Consider the following 21,309-nt stretch of genomic DNA (forward strand, 5'->3'; position numbering starts at 1 on the left):
CGATGTGCGATATTCCGTACATTACAAGTATATAGTTACCTGGTGTCACAGGTGTTCAGTAAGATACATGTTTGTATCAAGTTTCAAAGATACACAAAAGGTGACAATGATACAATGTTACGTTCTGTTCTTAGCTCTTTAGGTTCAAACAGGAGACTTTGTGTAACTGTTTGTTTGTTATTGTTTGGTAGGTATTGTTAGACAGCTGCAAACTCACGGGCCAGGCATTTGCAATTCATAGTTTTTACTTTGATTCAAGTGTTCGTACTTTTGTTGCTTGGCTTGTCCCTCTGTGTGCGTGTCTGTCTGTGTGTTTGTTTGGGGGGGGGGGGGGTACATGGATGTCTGTCCGTATGTGTGTATATCTGTCTTTGTGTGATGCTATAATTCTCAATCAATATACATTTTGACATTTGATTTTGAACATACAAAGAAGTATGGGTAAAGGAATGAAGTCTGCCATCTCTGATTGCTTTGTTCACATTTACATAGATAGTTTGTTGAGATAAAGCAACATCAAATTTGTTAGGATTTAAAACATCAAAGTCCGTCAGATATTAAAATGAGATTTCCTGATATTTTACAGATGGAATCAACAAGGTGTCAGCGCAGTGTCTGCTGAAGGTTTCCGTGGTTACGGACGAGATGCTGTCCAACAGCATCACAGTCCGCCTGGGCAACATGACGCAGGAGCTGTTCCTCTCTCCTCGGTACAACCGCTTCGTGGAGGGGCTGGCCGCCATCTTACAAACACCACAGGACCACATCCACATCTTTAACGTACGTGACGACGTAGATGTGTCACACAAGATCTTAAATGTCAGTTTCTCTGCACGGGATCCTACACAAATCCGGACGGTGTACTACACCCCGCAGTACCTCCGGGAGCGTGTGTACCTCCGCCGGACGCTCCTTAACCAGCTGACCGCCGCGACCGTTCTACCGTTCGACGACAACGTGTGCCTCATCGAGCCCTGCCCCAACTACGAGCGCTGCGTGTCCGTGCTCAAGTTCGACAGCACCGCGCCCTTCGTCACCTCGGATACGGTCCTGTTCCGCGCAATCCACCCGATCAATGGGCTGCGGTGTAAGTGCCCGCTGGGTTTCACGGGATCGTACTGCGAGACGGAGATCAATCTGTGCTACTCCTCCCCTTGCGGCGGCAACGGGAACTGCATGCGGAAGGAAGGCGGATACACCTGTGTGTGTAACGAAGATTACGCAGGTAAGACTTCTCGTTTCGTGTCACCCTCTTACAAAATGAACGCTTGGTCAGGGCTGTCTTGTTGGGACGGAAAAAGAATTCACCCCATCTGTCTCCCAAAAATCTGAAATTCGTGACATAAAATATGATGAAAATGTATATTCCTATGCTTAAAATGACAGATTTAGCATCGAAAATTAACTCATTAAAATTAAAACATGGGCTCCCAAACAATGGGACAGAAAAAAATTTAAACCTGTAGACAGCGCTGCAACGGACTTATTTTGGCTGAGAGAAGACAGCTTGGATCTTACTAATATTGTTTGACAGAAGTTTGGCTCCCATCTCTAATTCCTTCCTTGAAATCTTCAAGGATATGTTAACCAGGGATCTGGCCGAAAATTAGAAATATAAGGAAGATATTTCTCTCCTTTCTTCTGTAAAGTTGTCCTTAGATCTTCATATTAAAGAGTAATGTGAGAGTAATAGACATATTTCCACCCCAAGCTGAAAATGAGGGTAATATCCAAGAATTGTACATGTATGTCAGTTGGCTCGGTGGTATTTTCTTACTCATCACTCAAAATTTCATCGTTGGCACCAAGTACAAATTCCAGTTCACGGCAATCACGCCCATTTATATATGGAAAGTCTCTGGGACAAAATAGTTGAAATGTATTTGACTGACGAGTACCTTGTATCGAAGTCCATTGTATATACATTTTCACAACTTTATGGACTTAATGTCTGGTCTAATGCATTGGCACAAATTATGATCTTATAAACACTTTGTTAGATGTATGCCTCGTTAATGAGATAACAAGTTGTTATATTATGTCAGCAACAGTAAACTAGCTATCACATATTTACAAACTTGTGACCAACCATGCTTTCAAATATCACAAATCCAGACCACACAACATATATTTACAACTCCTCACAACATCGAAATAGCTTTGTACCAAATAGAATCACAGTGTGAAACCTATGATATTTAGTTAACACCTTATACTGTAGTATTTAGCTGTGTTGTAGCTTGACACACCAAAAGGATGACCGTGACACCGATGACTCAGGGTCATGGTTAGGTTAGGACAGGTATTTATCCAGAGACTCCTTCTAAATCTGCTCTGGCCTCTTGTATTTCGGCAGGACCTTCGATTAGTTCTGGATTAGTGAGTCCTGTATCCTGCTGAGGGTACTCTAGTGTAGGATGTCTTTATTGAAGGAAAGGGTCTTTATTTTCCCCAGGTGAATATCCCTTGGAATAGATTTCTCACCTTGTTTGCACTAATCCACTGGAAGATTTGCACTTGGGAAAGTTTGAACTTTGTGCTGCACCACTTCTTCTCCATCAGGAGGCACCATGTTTGGGTCATCTGGGCACTTTTCAGCCAGGCAAATGCAATAATGACGTCTACACTAAAAACCATGTGACCTAAATTTCACTTAAGTTATTTCCTTTTCTCTCATTTCTCAGTAAAATTATAATAATACGGACATCATGAAAAGATCTAGGACTAGGAAGAAAACATGAAATTTTCTATGTATTTACCACCTAAACTTTGAGTAGTAAGAAACACCTGTCAGACTCTGTTTTCCTGTACAGAATGATTTAAAAAAATCTGAGAACCAAGATCAGAATTCAGTGTGGCCTGAAATGGCGAAAAGGAATTTGCGGCTTTGGAAGGAACTCCTGTTGCCTACCTGGGGCTTCAAGGGAAGAAAACTGCCCTGATTACCTTCAAAAAACCTGCAACCAATCAGGCGTCTCCAGGGGGCGACAAGCTCAACTGTCAGCACATCGTAGTTAACCTTCCTCGCTAATGGTCTTTGGAAAGGACGTAAAATGGGGGTCCTGTGTTCAAAGAAGTGCCTCTAGCACCTTCTAGCAGCCCTTCACCTAAAATTTACAAGTTGTTCCTGAAACAGCAAGGAAATTTACTAACCTGTGTGCCAATTGGCATCACAACAGTTCAAGGCTTTGAACAAACAAACAAACAAACAAATGGTCATTTGAGCCAAACGTATTTCTGTCCACGTAAAATGGGGGTCCTGTGTTCAAAGAAGTGCCTCTAGGACCTACTACTAGTACTAGCAACCCCTCACGTAAAATTTACAAGTTGTTCCTAAAACAGCAAAGACATTTGCTGACCTGTGTGCCACTAGGACTAGGTACCACAACAATAGGGGGGTATAAATGAACAAATGTATGGTCTTCTGTGCCAAGCTTATTTCTGTCCGACACTTGTAAAGAATTTTATGTTTTATGTTGTTGAAAGAAAAGAAAAGCATTAGTTTAAAGAAAACTTTGGTAGGAAAGAACAACATTAGAAACAGATGTTTCAACCTACAACCTTTAGCTGTGATGTTTGTAGATCAAGTTGTTTAACCCAGCATCAGACATCAACACTTTAACCACGACCTTGGGACTCTCCTAACCCAATGTCAAGTCCGAATCTTAATTACAAATCTCATTTTCTCCACCCTCCCTCACGAGATACTGTAAAAGCCAGGTTTAGCTTAAGGCTTGTAATTACGTAGTGTAGGCACTGTTTATAAACTTGCAGTCTGTCTGTAGCTTAACTGACTTTTATGTCAATGAGGAACACCTGTACCCATGCCACATGCACTACTGTAAATTTCTTAATGTTCACACTGCGTAAATTTGGTGGCACTTTAAAGTAAAGAGAGTTTCCTAGTTTCTTTACTGTTAAGGAATTGTAGGAACACGATGGAACAGAGAACATGTGTCAAAGCAAGGAGCTTTAGTTTTATCAAGTAAAATCCGCTAACATAAAAACACGACAAAATTGTTGATTCACAGTAAGACAGTAAGGTGAAAACAGAACTAAAACCTTTTTAACAAGGGAGTCAATCACACACAGCTATGGAATACATCTAAAGGACTTAAATTTGTGTCTGCACTTGTCATATTGGTAAACAAAACTACATGAAAACGTAGACAAAGATTTGCATTTCAAAAGGTTTGCTCCCGGTATCAAATTTATTAGTACAGAGCGATTGAATTATCCCATCCTAATTGGCCGACCGTCTGTCTGCAAGGCGCTCATTTCCTCCCGTTATAACTCTTGTAAACATGTCTGGAGGGCCTCCCGTTGCCATGGCAACATAATTGATATAACGGCCTTATCAGATAGTGTAGTGGTAGGGCCTGTCCGACTTCCCTACCTCCGCAGTAAGATAGAACAGCTGAAGATACGAATCACTTTCTCACGCTGTAAAGACGAATTTCGCGCATTTTTCTCTTATCGTAGTTTTACCCCAGTTGACACGGCGTAGATTAAAATTTCATTTTGTTTCACACAAAGGAATGCTGTAGAAAGTAATATTTTTGTTTCTTGTCTTACATTTCCGATGGATCCTTCCCTGTGTGTAGTTAATTTGGAGAAGGAGCCAAAACAGAGACAGCTGATTCTGGGCTGTGAATACCTGAATGATGTCATGTCTTGTCAAGGGATGGCCCACTATAGGAGGGGGGTGCTAAATTGAAATAAAAATTGTTCTTCCATTTTTAGCAACTGATTAGCAAGAAAATGACATGTTTACGAAATTAAGGCAAATTTTGAAAATTTGAATGTAAGATTGTTCAGTTAGGATATTCGGTATTGTTTTTCACGTTGGTAAATCAAGAAACAGTATTATAATATCATATGGCCCTCTGTAGTGTCCCATTAATGGACCCTTGACTAAGGTTATATGTATGAGGGTGGAGAAATGGATGAGTCACTAGCATTACTGTACTGGTCATGCTTCTGTAATCATTCTTTTGAAATTCAAAAATATTCCAAGATCCTTATATATTATTCATTGTACCAATCCATGTATTCGATGTAAGAAAACCTATAGTATTTGTAAATTCATTTTAGTCGTTGTGATTTTTTCTATTCCAAAATGGCATGAGAACTGATTTTATGTTTAGAAAAGGCCCAGACTGCATTGATAAATTGCACAGCAATAAAACCGTGATAGCTCCAAACACTATTACACGGCATGGCGGACAATACCAAACTGTGTCAGGTGTCTGGAGAACACTTTATCACACGTTCCCGGACATTTCCTCGCACAAAACCCGCTGACAATGGCTGCCGGGGGTCGTGCGCCGGGAGAATACTCGATCACGGCGTCCTGCTGCATCGCTTGTTCACTTGAGCGGAAGAGAAGTGGTGAATAATTAATGAGGGACTTTAGGAAGCGAGCGTTGAATGGAACTGTCAGAGAAATGGAAACTAATGGGAGATAGAAATGCACAGGCATGTAAATACTCTTATACTAGCCAGCCAGTCCGAAAACTGATTTGATTATGGAGAACATCCAGTTACTGTAATGTGATTTTCTGCAGCCAATGAGAGATAGAGTGTCTAATTAAGTCATCTTTTGCTTATCCAATGCAGACTATCAGCTGGGGCCAGGCATGCTCAAATCAGTTCTTCTGTTGCCAGACTAACATTCTAAATCCTAGCTTTCTTCCTAATAGAGAAGCCTTTTGCCAAAATATTCTAATATACCCATTTTTACACCTGGGTGGAGCAATGAAAGTCGTGTAATGTGCCTTAATCTCAAGAGCACTAGATTGGTACATGACAGGATTGTAACCCAGGACCCAGTAGAACACTGAATACAGTGGGTTCTGGGCCCCCCAAAACACCATGCACTTACACTACAGTACACATCCTGATTTAAGTTATAAAGGTGGTTACAGTGTTAAGTATAGCATGATGCAGATTTACATTATGTCAATCTGCATAAACATGAATAGCCAATTTTTAGATTATAGGTCCATTTTTAATCTTCCTTGTTTCCCCCACTTTGCAAATCAGGAGACAACTGTGAAATCAACGCCAGAGAAGGGCGCTGTACGGACTACGTGTGTAAGAATGGCGGGGTCTGCACCAACCTGCTGGTGGGAGGCTTCAGGTGCAACTGTGGGATGCAGGGAAATCACGTCACCGACTTCTGCGAGGTCTCCACCCGGAGTTTCCCGCCCAGATCCTTCCTGACGTTCCCGGCGCTGCAGCAGCGATTCCGCATGCAGCTGTCTCTCACGTACGTTTCTACTGCAATAAAACTTTCTGCTTTTGTTTGTCCCGATGACAAACTATTTGCTGTGATGTTATGAGAAGGTTGTTGGAAGGTGTACAATAAAACCAAGTATCCCAAACAATGACTTGTAAATTTCAATTTTATGTCATCGTTTTTCATGCTTCAATCAAGCCATAGTATCCTTAGGAAAAAAACATTATGACCAATGTAAGCTGCAAGGTATGGTAACTCATTTCTCCAAACACCTTTTACAGAAAACACAAGATTGTGGTTACAACATGATTTATTTTTTTATATGTTGAATAAGCAGATATGAAATATTACGATGAGCCAAGGACTCCCACAGAATTTGAAAGCATTAACGATGATTTATCTCTCTGTCCTGAACAGTTTTGCTTCCCAGAACCGAAACGCCCTCCTGCTGTACAACGGGCGCTACAACGTGAAGCACGACTATCTGGCGCTGGAAATCGTGGACGGACAGATCAAGTTCTCCTTCTCCACGGGACAGGAGACGACGGTGGTGCAGCCGCACGTCCCGGGGGGCGTGAACGACGGGCAATGGCACACCGTCACCATCAACTACATGAACAAGGTAAGACATAAACAAACAAACAAATAAACAACCAGAGTATTCTCGCCAGCATACTAGTTGTTGGCATCCTTCTGTCTCGCAAGACAATGAAATTCACGCCATGGTCTGGTCAGTTTAGGTTGCAGTTGGGTTGCAGTGCCTGGCATAAACCAACAAATAAACATAAACAAGGTTCTCGCCAGCACAATTGAGCATAGATGGCTGTGATTTGGGCCTCTATGCTGTGTTTCAACTAGGGTGAGGGGCTTTTCTATTGTTTTGAAACAAAAATAAAGATATGTTGGCTTTATTTCATGAAATTTGGCCCTCAAAATGCAGGAAATAGTGTTTCTGAAGTCTCATGAATTTGAAAATGTTCAGGGGGAGGATGTTCTAAGGATGTTCCCTGACCCTTTCCAATATGCTCACACTTACGCCACCTGCCACTTTGCTTTGCTATGCTGTGAAAAAATCCTGTGAGAATGCTGAACTAGATAAATTGTGATGCCTGGTCATAGCTTAAGTGTCTTCAGCATTTTGTTGATATGAGACTTAAGATTATACGGAATTAAGTAATCCTTTTAACGCAGCATTCAGAGGTCTCGACTCACAGGTCAGTTGTTTGGTCAGCAAACCTGCGGAATGTGTCACCAAGCCCTGGGGGAAGATTTACCCAGATTATCTGGGCTAATCCGGATTTCCAGATCTGACTCTACCAAACACTGAGATTAGAACATAACTTCTCAATCCATAGAAATTGATACTACTGTATCCAAACTGGGATAGCCTGGGGGCATTTTGTGAAAAGTTTGATGTTTTCATTGTGGTTTTGTAAAAAGTAGTTTGTTTATTTTTACATGCAGTGTTTTGATCAATAGAACAAAGGCAAAAAATCTTCCTTGAAAGTACTGGTACTGGGATAGTTAAGGGCAATTTTGTAAAAAGTTTGATGTTTTGGTTGTAGTTTTTTGTTAAAAAGTAGTTTGTTTATTATTCTACGTGCAGTGTTTTGATCAATAGAACAAAGGCAAAATATCTTCCCTGAAAGTAAAAACAACAAAGGATGTGGCTGTCTGGGTATGCCTCAGGGCATAGTTTTCCTAATGTTGCTCCCTTTGAAAAGGATGTACTTTCAGGATGTGTCACTAACTAGCATGATCAAAGGCTGCCCAACACAATGGTACAACCTGTTAGCAGGGGACCGGGTTAGGTGGTGCATTGTCCCCTTACCTGTGTCAAACTCACCTGTCCATTGTGTAGTCAGCCCTGGGATCGGCTTAAGCCGGCTTAAAACCTCACGAACAAAATGTCAGAGCACGAAGGTGACCTTCTAAGGAATCAATGGAGTCCTTTCAGAACTTCCCCCAACGTTTCAACCTTGTGTGGTGTTATTTTTCGCAGCCAGGTTCTTCTCACTTTGAGTGTCACGTTATGGGTAATGTTCTGTTGGTGTTATGTTTGACGTACACCCCCGCTTTGCAAGGATTGGTACAGGCCAGGTTTGCTTTCTTCAGTCTGCACCTTGGCGGCCATGTTTGCCAAGCGTGTGTCACATTCAGGCAGGGTTTAGCAGTGGTCGCTGAATTCTGGGAAGAGAGTGGGAGGAAAATTTGCCATGGATAGTAGTGTGTTGTTGTAATATAACTGACTATTTGTAATGGCAAAAGGAGCCATTAACAGCCATATACAAGTCAATATTGCCCTTTCTTCCTAATACTCTAAAATAAAGTTCTTAGAGTCAGACTTGTGGGATTTTTTTGTTGATATAGTCCTACATTTGAGTGTCAATATTTGAATTTTATTTAGAGAATTTAGCCTACTTTGTTGAAACCTCAGTAAGATTATACCTATAGTTCTTTTTCAGTGCAAACAATGACTGGTTCAGAAGGCTGTAATACAACTTCATGATCTGTGCCCACAAACATGTGAGTTTGTCAGGGGTCAGTTGTGTGCAGCCTTGTGGTTAGGTTGTGGGTTTGTTTGAGCCATGTCATGGAATACAGGGTTACAGCTGCAGAAATGTCAATACTCCTACAGAGAATATATCTACTGGGTTGACAAGAATTTCTTCAGGATGTATATCAGCGCATAACCTCCTTCTTGATATCAGGTAGTTTTTGGAAATACGTTACGTTAGGGCGTTTTACGGGAGATTGCATATTGTGTACTGGAAAATATACTGGAAATGTGTACTGGAAAATAAACGACCTTGAACTATTCGACCCACGCAAAGTTGTTCGTCCAGCCGTGAAAGCGAGCAAACTGGAAAGTTGAGACGCTTGCAAGCCGAGTCCCCGTCATTGTGTCACGGGATAGCGCTGAGTGGCTGTAACTAGTGTAAGGCCACAACAAGTTTATTTGTTGCATCTTGGATTTTTTCTGTTAAAGATTGCACTGCCAGGTCAAAAAAAATTTTTTTTTAATTTTTAACTTCGGTTTAACAAAAAAAAAAAAACAGCCTGAGGAGTTTGATAGCAAGTTTTATGCAATGGATCAGTTAATCTTTAATTTGTTACTAATGTTCTGATAAAAGGCGTTGTTTTTAGTCTGAAATTATGTCCATGTGGCTCTGAATGGCAACTTTTACAGGTTTGTGATAGCAAAACCTGTATAATTTTTCCCAGGACTTAATTTTTGTCTTGAAAGTGAAAAAAATGGATAGGCGAATCCGAGCAGCAACAAATAAAATTGGAGTGGCCGTGTGTTATTAGATCACTCTGAGTGGCTGTATTGGGGAGTCTTTGGCGGGCGGGTTTGCGGATGTCAGCGCCCGTTCGTACCTGACTGGTACTGAAAGGGTTTCAGGGTTTGCGCTGCAGCAATAATGAAGGCGCTGTGTAAACGCTATCCTCCACAAATTTGTCTAGCAGGGTTCATCAAAGGTGAAACCTGCCTACATACATTTCACCACACCCCTGGATTTTAAATCCAACTCAATAGTGTACTTCAACATTCTGCTAGTTTTTGAGTTATGATATTTGAGTTAGCATTAAATATTAACTCAAAATGTGATGGTTTAACAGTTTAGATTGTATTAATACCTATCTATTTTGACACAGTACAATCATTCTAAGCTCCCCAGATTAGAAAAAAAAATACATCTTTGTTACATCACAAATACCTTGAAAATGCCACTGTAAAACTAAAAGTCTGAAGTAGTTGTAATATAGTCATACTGTTTTGCTGACAAATAGTTTGGTCAGACAAAGTTTAAGTGATAACCACAAAGCTTGTATACACCATACCAGTGGCCTGGTCAGCTTGCTTGACAGTTGCCAGTGAGAGGAACCTGATACAGAAGGTGTGGGTTAAGGTCTTGATAATAAGACAAAGGTCAAGGTCTCGATTTTAGGTGTCCTGAACATGATGTGGTCTTTGCTTGTCTTTTTATTTTAAATCAGAGGACCAACAAATTAATTGGTGTGGCTCAACACTTGGCTAATCCAATCTCATCCCAGCCTGTTCTAGATTCTCCAAGATAAAGCCGCTTTTAAGTATGATAACCCTCAACGTGGTCTGGCGTATGTCCCACCCACTAAAGAGGGTCTGCATGCTCTTTTACGTAATGCGTAGGCAGCCTTTTTTATTTCCCATAATTCATAGGGAAAACCATTTTATCTACGTAATACGTAGCGAGGCGAACAGATTTGGCGTAATTGCCGCACTTGATTTAGCGTAATACGCAGGAGGTTCTTCTGAATTCAGCGTAAATCGTTGTCGGGACCCCCCATGCAGACCCTCACTAAACACTCATGGTAGAGGTATCCCAAAACCCTGACAGGCCATGCATAATATTTATTTCCCCATGTAAGAAACATTTCTCTTTGTGAGGTCCTATACTCCTTGGGGAACGATTGAAGATGATGCTGATGACAAGACCTAGTCTGGTGACCTATATCAGTACAGTGTCATCTTGACAACTAGCACTGAGAGCTGTAGTGTTTATGGGTAAATGTAGGAGTACTGACAGTAAATATCAACATGTACAGAAGTCTGTTTCAGACCCCCTACTCCTACAGGGTAGTACTAGTAGTACTGTTAATCCAAAGTTTGATATTGCAGTCGGAAAAGGAGAAGTATATATCATTTGATTTTAGCGGTGAGAACAATGTTCTATAGCTGGCCTCAGCACAGGAATGAAATAGTTTCAATGTTGAATAGTGCCTGCTGAGGTCCTTAAAATCAACTTACTGTTAACAATTCAAGAATTACAGTATGTGGTTGGTAACATTTTGGAGTCTTGCTGGGTCAGTTGTTGAGTAGCATTCTGGGAGATTAGCCAAGATAAACGTTGAACATTCAAAAGTGGCTTGTTACTGTACATCACCAAGTTAATCCCCACGTTATGTAATGCATCGCAGATGTAACATGGCGGCCAAAATGGCGTCGGATTCCCCCCGCGCCGCCAATAAACCCGGCGGACCCGCGTAGAAAAGAATGTAGGTTACAGCTGGAGGTTTAGCCGTGTCTAAATAAAGTCCCTGCCGGAATCCGAGGAATCTGAACTTGGCGACCGCAGGATGTTTTGGAAGCTCGTGGGTGATGTTTTTTCTGTAACAAGCAATTTACCTTGGCCTCTCCCTGGGTCTAACTCTGCACTGAGATTACAGCACAGTTCAAAATGTCCCTGTGTTCCTTACCCTTGGACTCCCCGCGACCTCCCTCTAAGTACCGGTACTCCTTTCCCAGCCTCCTTGAAAAGCCATCAGAATGAAACAAAAGGCAGAGTGCTTGACTCCAGGAGTTAGTCACTTAAGTCTGGTGGAGACTTTCTTGAAATGTGATCAACTCTTGTTTTAATCACATTCAAGTATGGGATCATTGCAAAAGGTCACAGGGTTTTGAACCCCCTCCCCCATCCCAACCACAACTAGCTACTGTATATGTTGTAACTTTTGCGTAGTTTTATTGTCTTGGGAAAATTTGTGGCTACTGTAGTACAAAATTGTTTCAATCGCGAATTTATAACACCCCAAAATCTTCTTTTTCTTCTTACCCCAAAATAAATCCACCACAAAAGTAGATGAATTTACAGTAGCTAAGGAAAAGGTCTGCTGTTAATGGTTTTAAAGTGCCCCTGCGTGATAAATCTTGGGACCCCACTTGTGGGAGCTACTGTTTGATCAGGCTGAGTTGGAAGCGGGTTGTATAAACGGTGTGAGAGGCTCATGTGGTGCTCTGTTCTGTGTCTGCAGGAGTCCTCTTCTCTCTTGGCAAACAAGGATAGCGGGGATTCCAACCAATGGCTGATTTTTAGGCCAGGCTGGAATTAGAGATTGCTGGAAAATAATTTACTGAAATTGTGAAATTTTACTAGCTTTGGTGCAAGCATAGGTATTGTTTGCAAGTCAGTTTGTTAGTGGGTTATCATGGAGTATGGGAGCAAGGGATCGTGAAAACTAGATCACTTGTACTCTGCTTGCCCATGCCTTTGTTTCCATTTTGATATAGAAAATTTAATCCCTAAACTAATTACTTAATAATCTACTTCCACAATTAGACTTCCAAAATTCAACATGAAGTATGATAATTAAATGGTTGATTGTCACGGAATTCAAATACATTATGGATATGGTTCAACATTTTTTCCAGGTCTATTTTTGGCAGGTATGTTTTAGCATAAATAAACCATCATGTATTTTGACCTTTTTCTAGGAATTAATTCTTACCCAGTCACTAAATCTACCTGAGAATGTACCAAGAAATTCCTGTCAGTTTAAACACGTGGGCCGTCTTATTTATGTAGTCTTGAAGTTGTTAAGACTTGTGTAAATCTCCATCCTCTGGATTTCATTAGAGGGTGCCAAAGGTTTGCCCAATTTGGCTGCTGCATATCTCTATTTGTCGGAAAGATGCCGTCAGGCAAAAAATGTCTAACTTGCTCAGTGAGTGAATCACAGGAAAGTTAGAGCAGAACTGTCTCTGGCTTAGATTTTTTTCTGCCACACTCATTGTTTTGGAGCCCATGTTGTTGATTTTACTGGTTGAATATCTCATTTCAAGCTTATGAAAGCACATTTTCACCATTGGAAAGTTTGATGTCATTTTTTTGGACAGATGGGGTAAAATTATTTTCCGTCTCAACAAGCATTGTTTCATACTATATAGGTCTTAGACACAGCCATGCGTTAACGCAACCTCCTTGGTTAAAGTATAGGTGGGCCAATCAATTTCTTCTGAATTCAGAATTTCAGGGTTAAAGAAGGAGGAAAGAAATTTTGAAATATATCTCATTGTCATTAGACTGTTAATGTAATAAAACTGAAAAGTGGTATAAACAATTATTAGTAAGGCTCACAAACTGATTCGTAAAAATTTTGGAATGCTCCATTTTTGTAGTTTTTTTGGAAGATGGAATACAAACGGAAACGTGTGTGGAAGGAATGTGACATTTGCCCACAGCCCATGTCCAAGTTGCCAGTCTAGGAAAAATGGGAACCAGCTGATTAAATAGCTGACTTTGACCTTCACCAAATCTCTTACTGACAGTTTGAATGTGAAGGTTACCTGAGTGATTTAGGAGCAAAAATACTGTAAAATTGTGTTTTTATTTCATTGATGAAGGTTTGACATCCAGGTAATAAGATATGCCAACTAGCACTTACTTAAGCCAACTAGCACTTACTAAAGCAACTGGGAATGATTTTGGAAAATCTTTTTTGGGAAAATGTCATTTTTTTTCCAAAATCATATCCAGTTGCTTGAGTAATTAATTGCTGTTTGTTTGTTAGCACAGTATTATTAAAGATGATCAGACTTAATAGCCAATGCTTGGTTGGCAGATACACAAATTATTTTCCATTTATTGTAAATAGCTTCGAATACTTTCACTCATAGAGCACCCACATCCTTTATCAGTCAAAAGACTTTTCCTCTAGTCTAGTCGATCCCTCTCCCTTATTTTGAACTGAACCATCCCCAAAACAAGCCCCACATGAGATGCTTGTGTACAAAATAACCCAGAGTGTTCAGGGGTAGTGGTGCGTACCGAAGCTCACGTTCCGGTTCAGGTTCGGACTCGAGTCCAAAGATTCCGGTTCAGGTCCGGACTTATAAGTCCGGTTTTTGACGGTCGCTAATTTTCCCATATAGACACAAGCATAAAGCGACTTCCTCTAGGCGACACATAATTTGCGTCTCTGGCGCCCGCAACCACAGTCGACCGGGCCGCATGCTATAAAGATATTGCCAAAGACGACTGCATCATTTTCAAAGTTGTAGAAACATCGACTTTTAATGAAAACTATCGGGAAATCACGGCAAAATCCGACCTTTTCCGCTTTTTTTTTTGACGGCCGAAATTTCAAAATGGCGCTTGCGAGGTCATAGGGGTCAATAGGATAGCCTACTGTAATGCGGGTAGAAAAGGATGCGTGCCGTGTTTTTATACTCTACATTTAACCTTACAAATTAATTGTAAATTTATTCGTTACAAAGATAAAGGCAGGAGGTATAAAATAAGTTTATGAACTTAAAACTTTTTTTTTAATAAAACGTGTCGATATTTCTTTTTAACAAGCAGCTCACCCATGCTTTCAGTGAAGTATCCCGGCAAGCGGCAAATGTAAACAGTCGCCGGAGATTTGTTTTAGCTTGTTTATCTCGGAAATTTTCTTCATTTTCAGAAGATATGGGACTTAAAACCCATACCAGAAGATAAACAAATCCACATACTTTATTTTCATGGGTAATATTGCTAAAGTGAACCTGTCATTTTTGCCGCGTTGCCGGATTTTGAAAGAAGGTTCCCGTGGCGCGACCATGTGCTTGGCCCGCTTATGGCGGTAGGACAATTTATTTTCGCAGAAATACGTTATTTTCTGGCCCGTTGGCTGCGATTAATAAAGTTACATAGGCATTTAGCGTTGTTTTAGATGATATTAGTATACAATAAGAAAGAGATATCCGGTTTTCCAGAAAACCGGTTTTCGATGTTCCGGTTTTAACCGGACTTGAACCGAAAGTTATAGCAAGTCCAAGTCCGGTTCGGCGAACCGGTACGCACCACTATTCAGGGGTCAGAAGTAGGTGTAAGGATAGGGACTACACCTGTGGGGTGCTGAAAGATGGGCAGAAAACACCAAATAACACTTTTGTGTGGGAGTGATTGAAAGAATGCCTAGTATTTGAGGGATGAGCTAGTAATTTGGGGGAGGGTCCAAGAATTTTGCAGCTGAGCCTTTGAAAAGTTAAAAATGGTAGTCAAATTCAGCATGTCTTAACGTAAAAATGCATGTTTCATTTAAATTTTAGATGAAAACAATGCATGTATTTGGCTGTGAAAGAACCATACAAAAATGTAGACATGTCTGTATGTGACTCTATTCATGTCCTTGAGAAAACCCTATGAGAGCCTCCAAAAGACATGAAAATATCTCCACTACAGTGTAGAGGAAAACTCCGATGGTAGCCTCTATTCCCCGTAGATGTGCACTTTTTAACACAGGTGCATGTCTGCCCTTTAATTGGGAAACTGTACACCAATGTTAGTCACTATTAGGAACCTGGAGGGCAAGTCTACAGATTACTGAGGTTGGGCGGAAATAAATTATTGTACGTGTTCACTAACATTTGCCGTGGGACCTATAACAAATCCAGACCGGCCTGGATAGTCCTTTGTTTATTTTACATAAACACCAGATTTCTGCAATAAGCACAAGTTGTGTAAGACCGACTGTAAGGTGAGATCTACTCAAACCTGGATGGACCCCCTTTTCGATAAGTGTGATGGGCTCTTGAACATGCTTGAGATCGGGTTGTCTTCAAATATTTGGTATCCAGTTTTACATCCCATCTAAGATGAGATGTCTCTCACTAAAACTAGGTTCTCATATTTACCAGATCTGAGTGAGGAAATATGTGTAAAGTGCCTTTCCAAATGTACTAGGAAATCGCTTAAAGGTTGTCCTGAAATACTAGACAGAAACACAGAACTGCATTTGTCCAGCTACATGTACCAGTGCTGACTTGTAAACCAGGGAATGATAAAACATCGCCTGTAAGTATTATTGTCCCAGCTGTTCTTACCAGTTTCAGGGTATCCAGACTGTCTAGTTCCCCTCTCAGCCCTGGATCTGTGTCAGATGTAGTACTGTAAATGCATTTAAGTTCGCAGGGATTTAATGTCGCGGTAGCTGGAAAAGGGATGGTACGCGGTGGTTTTAAGTTCGCAGTAGCACCATGCACTGTAGTCTCTCACTGCCATGGAAAAATGTTTGCGGTGGTTTTAAGTTTGTGGTCAAATTTGCAACGCAAAAACTGCGAACATAAAACCACCGTGAACATTTCTGCATTTACAGTAGTTTCAGGGTATCCAACCCTTCTAGTTCCCCTCCCAGCCTGGATCTGTGTCAGATACTCTAATCCCCAGATTTTACACTTTTGACCAAACAAGGAGAGGAAGCTGAGCCTTGCTCAGACTACAGACACCCCCTCAGTGGGATAAACAGATTAAGATGGTGGCCTGCGATAGACGCACTGTTGACAATATTTTGTGGCTGACTCTACCATTTGTTTTAGCTATTACGTTTCCCATTATCTTTAAAACGATGTCAGCAACTTTTAAAAGGACTTTGAGCCTCTGAAAACTTCTCAAGGGGGCATATACAGGACCTGTTTTCCCGATTTTGATCGGAAATGTTTTGAAAACAACTTATTTGTCGCTTTTATTCCATCTCTTCTATTCCATCTCTTCTATTCCATCTCTTCTATTTTTAAGACATTCAGCATGTGGCTTTCAACATATTTTGTTTCGGAAAGTCATTTCACTGGTCCGGTTCTACTGACAGCTCAGGATTAACAAGCCATGTTTACTTGTTAATTGACAAGGTCACACCAGAAGGTCGTATGTTTGACAGGAGGTTTGCAGAGCTTAGGGGAAATCAGTGGCCTGAAAACTGACCTCTGAGTGGGTGGGTCAAGGTCGTTAAGTTAGTAAAAATGATATGGACCTAAGAATAATAAAAAAAATTGGCTATCAAAGAGATCTAGGAGGAAGAAATAACGCAAAAATGTAGGTACATTGATATTGCTGAAACTGAAAAACATTTTTGTGGACGTTTATGTCATTTGCATAAAGAAAACCCAGAGGATGCATTTCTTTATAACAGCACGCATACATGTACAAATTTAGAGTTGAGAAATAAGATGAATAAGATTTATTTGTATCTAGAATACTTCTTAATTTTTCAGTTAGAAGGACATACTCAGGTATACATGTACTTCCTCTTTTCATCTAATTAAGTACATCCAAGAAATCATATCTCTAGTAATGTTTCATGGATGCCATCTATGTTTTTGTAATGTTTGGCCACTTGCCATGTTGTGAACATCATGACAACTCGGAAAGGAAAGAAAACATCCACCAGATCTTTTCCAAATATTTTGAGAACAGTCCTAGAAGAAGAGACGTCATTTCCGGCCTGGGTGTGAGGAAAGATATTTCCTGTATGTCAAGTGTGTCAGAGAGGCGTAGTTAAGGTCCACCTGTCCTGAAACTATGTAGAACTGCCAATCAAAAGTTTTTCAACCAATGAGAGGGTGGCTGCCGGTCTGTCAAATTTTTGCATGATTTGGATTCATCCTAAGACCCCATAGGCTGTCCGTACAAAATGATCGATGAGCCGATATAGATGGATTTGTTCTAGGACCCCCTAGGCTCTCCCCTAAACATGAGTGATGATCCATGTTTACACATGTGAGCTTTGCTGGCTTTTCCTGACTTTCTCTGGTTGGGTGGACAGAAGTGTCCAAAGCAGTGTCTAAGGTTACCAGTGTAGTGTTTGTGTAGTAACAGGGATAGTTCGGCACATCTCTGTAAGGGCAGGCTCAGATGGACAGCTGTCACTCACAAGCAGAGAAGAACCACCTGTCTTAACATTCTATTCTTGCCCTTCATAGTACAATGATACCCCCTCCCCCTCACAATGACTTTGTCTTCTAAATGTATAGACAGGTCACACGTTTCTATCTGATGTTGTAATTGAAAGTACATTTTGTACATGTATGTCAGCAATATACATGTGTATTTATAAAAGACTATGTTTGTTTTTCTTGTCAATGAACGTTGGAAGACTTTATTTTCTCCTTTCACTTCTTGTGGGATGTGAGGCGGATCATTGATAACATGGTTTAAGTTGCAGAATCTGAATTAGTCAATCGGTACAGGTATAGTATGATTTACATTTGTAACTGACCTATTTTGATAAGCCAAGTGCTCTAGGTTTCTGCTTGGAGATTATCTGTGCTTTACAGTCTTGGATTGCATAACTTTGAAGATTATGATTTAAGTATAATTATATGTACACACAGATAAATGATTGAGTTCACTAGGCAAGATAAACTACCAGATGTATTTTATAAGACATAATTCACAATTTTGTAAGGCAGCAAGAGGGTAAGATAAAACAAGTACAGATGTTACTGGATATTTGTTATGTGGCTTCTGACATTTGGTTACTGTAGATCCTGAAATTCTTGTGGCTTTGTTAAGTCTGAGATATTTGCAGTAACTTAGAAACTTGTCACAGTGAAAAACTTTTGTTAGGTCTTCCATTGTGTGACTTTACCATTGTCTGAACCTCAAACCCAAAGGTACTACTAACTGAAATTTTTTAGTGCTGCAAAGTTATACGGATTTACAGTACTATGCACCCCACCTGCAAAGCAGGGCCAAGGATTGAATTCTTGAAATATCTTATAGAGATTTATGACAGCTTTATTCCTTTAAACTTTTTCTTGGGTTTATGGGTTACCACCTTGGTGAGATTTTTTTTACTTTCAAAATAGCTATTTCACAAATTCTTAATCTGCTTTTTTTCTTCATTTTTATGCATAACTTAATTCATGAAAAGCTGACCCAAAATCCACAACCTCTTGGGGCATTTTTACCATCAAAGGAATACCGAGATACCCCATAGTTTCCAGCAAAAACAACAACAAAAAGAAAGTTCAGTTCAGTTCAGTTCATCCTTATCTGGTGACGCTATGAAGTTCTTCCATACGACCCTGTCGCGCAAAAAGAAAACAAAACAACAAACAAACCTAAGGCAATGTTGTCATCTCCTCTAAGGTGTAGTATTTCTTATCCCCCCTGCATCTTTAAGATTCACATACCTTAAGAAGCCATTAAGACCCTAACATAAATAGTACATTAGTATTATCTTACATAGAAATCTCGGCGAGAGCTTTAATTGTCTGGTGAAAGGCTTTTGGTTTGCATAAGTAACCTAAATACTTTGAATGGAATCTTTTGCATGAATCTTCTTCAGGGATTCCAGACGGTCTGTCTACATATTATAAGTAGGCAACATTCTTGAAAATTGCTGAAAGTTTTTTCTATGACAAGCCTGCTCTAGATAGTAAAATAGGTCACCGACATACAAAAAGTATCCTATTTTATGACTTCCATTTTTAGACATACTTCATCTCTATGGTAACAATGGTAATTTTTCTTGGTTTCTGTCTCGTTTTCTTTGTGTGTGTTTTTTCAGAGTTAGTACCACTCAATCTGCAAAAGATTTTGTCTGCAAAAGTCTTGTTATGGGTTCAAACTTTGAGTGTAAATCAATGTGACTGGGTGGAACATCAAACCACATGGGAGACACCACCACCTTTGATTCATTTATTTCCACCCCTGAGTGATCGCTTCCCAAAACTTTTCTGACATGCGAAAAGACTTTTTCTAGATGTTAATCTATCTTGAAAGATTTGGTATGCTGACCTTCTATAGGTCCCAATAGAGTTTGCCAGGTCATGCTACCGACTTTAAATATGGCTCTTACTGCTTCCTCTGCGTAGCACTCAGCACTGAAAAAATATGGGAATTGAACACACAGGCCACAAACTAGTGGACTAGCCCCCTGCATGTGCGGCCCAAGGGCTATAGAAGTGGAGATGGGCACCGCCTATACACCTGCATGTGTGGGAAGGGAAAATAGTTTGTGGAAGGGGGCACATAGCAGAGGTGGAAGACTGAAATTACTACCTTTTACATGTCCAGTTGTGTTAGACAGTATCCTGTACAGTGTAATCTGTCTTGAGCTGTACCTCAAGGTATATTTCACACCACCTGACCAGAACATTGCACTTGACAGCCCTTCCCCAAGCTCCTTTTCTATCAATGTCTCAGTAGAACATTAGAACTGAGGTTCTATCATAGGATATTAGAACTGAGGTTCTATTGTAGAAAATTAGAACTGAAGTTCTATCTCTCAATGAACATTTGAACATTAGAACTGAGGTTCTATGATCGTAGAACATTAGAACTGAGGTTCTCTCTCTTACTGCCTCCATAGAACATTAGACCTGAGGTTCTATCTCTCTATTCCTCAGTAGAACATTAGACCTGACATCTCGTCCTTGACTCCCAGTATGGTAGTGGGCATCCCCGTGTGAGTAAAGGGGGACACAGTTGACCGTTTTGGACCTTGTCCAGGCCACTTTGCAGATGACCTTGTCTTAATCTGGCACTTCCTGTCTCCAACCACTAATGGATTGATGGGTTGACCACCAGTGTTTGGATAGAGATGGTGGTTAAGATTGACAGATTCTTATGAAAGGGAAACATGCAGTTTTTTCTGTCTGTACCTTAAACAACTGTATGGTAAGACTAAGACAAGTAAATTCCAGATTGTTAATCCATTTCTTTCTCTATTTTGCAGCCATGTTCTGCTGATGAGCCATGTTCCAACATCCCCTACGGACCATCGGACAGGAAGGTAGGCAGAGAGCTTTGGGTTCATGTTTGATGGGGTTTAGGCATATTTCAGTGCAGAAACTTGCTTGTTGGGACAGAAAATAGTTTTACCTTTCCATCCCAAAAATGACATGAAACTGTTAACCAGGAAAATCTACAACATCTGCTCCCAAACAATGAGAGGGATGGGGAAAAAGACAGCCTGCTTTTGATGCCTTCCACAGTGTGTGTTGGTGTCTGTGTTGTGACCACGGTAAAACCACAGATTCCCCTCCCTGGTGTGAATAGGTTAGACTAGTAGGAGGCACAGTGCTACTGACCCACACTGACCAGCTAACTGTTTGCTGGGTCAAACTGTGGTCTGGGCATGGTCAAGTTTTCTTGCGGTTTCGGTCGAGGAATGATTGTTCTTGAGATACTGAGACAGGAATTCTTTTACAGTAGAACTCAAGGCAGTTACTGGACCAGAAAGGGGGATTTTGGGAAATCTTATCTCCCTACTTACAGTTACACTGACCACCTCACAGTCTGCTAGGTCAAACTGTGGTCTGGGCACAGTCAAGTTTTCATGTGGTTTTGGTCAAGGAATGGTTCATCCATGGAATTCTTGAGATACCCAGACAGGAATTTATATTACTGCATAACTCAAGACAGTTAAAGGGTAGTAAAAGTGATGGAAACCCAGCTGTAGAGTCAGAAGTTAGACCACACCAAACTATCTCCTTACCTCTAATACGTACTTAGCCTGGTATCCAGCCGTATTATAGCTCC

The 21,309-nt window shown here is 40.6% G+C and overlaps 1 protein-coding gene across 1 annotated transcript in view; it reads left to right on the forward strand.

The window, feature by feature from the left end:
* The window catches only part of LOC118416258 (cadherin EGF LAG seven-pass G-type receptor 2-like), a 55,156-nt gene that overhangs the window by 20,700 nt on the left and 13,147 nt on the right, over window positions 1–21,309 (forward strand). The window contains exons 2-5 of the mRNA XM_035821344.1: window positions 587–1,225; window positions 6,046–6,271; window positions 6,659–6,863; window positions 20,504–20,560. Of these exons, the coding sequence (XP_035677237.1) occupies window positions 587–1,225; window positions 6,046–6,271; window positions 6,659–6,863; window positions 20,504–20,560 (1,127 nt within the window). The remainder of the gene's footprint in view (window positions 1–586; window positions 1,226–6,045; window positions 6,272–6,658; window positions 6,864–20,503; window positions 20,561–21,309) is intronic.

The sequence above is a fragment of the Branchiostoma floridae genome, chromosome 5 (genome assembly GCF_000003815.2).
Source record: "Branchiostoma floridae strain S238N-H82 chromosome 5, Bfl_VNyyK, whole genome shotgun sequence".
Lineage (NCBI taxonomy): Eukaryota > Metazoa > Chordata > Leptocardii > Amphioxiformes > Branchiostomatidae > Branchiostoma > Branchiostoma floridae.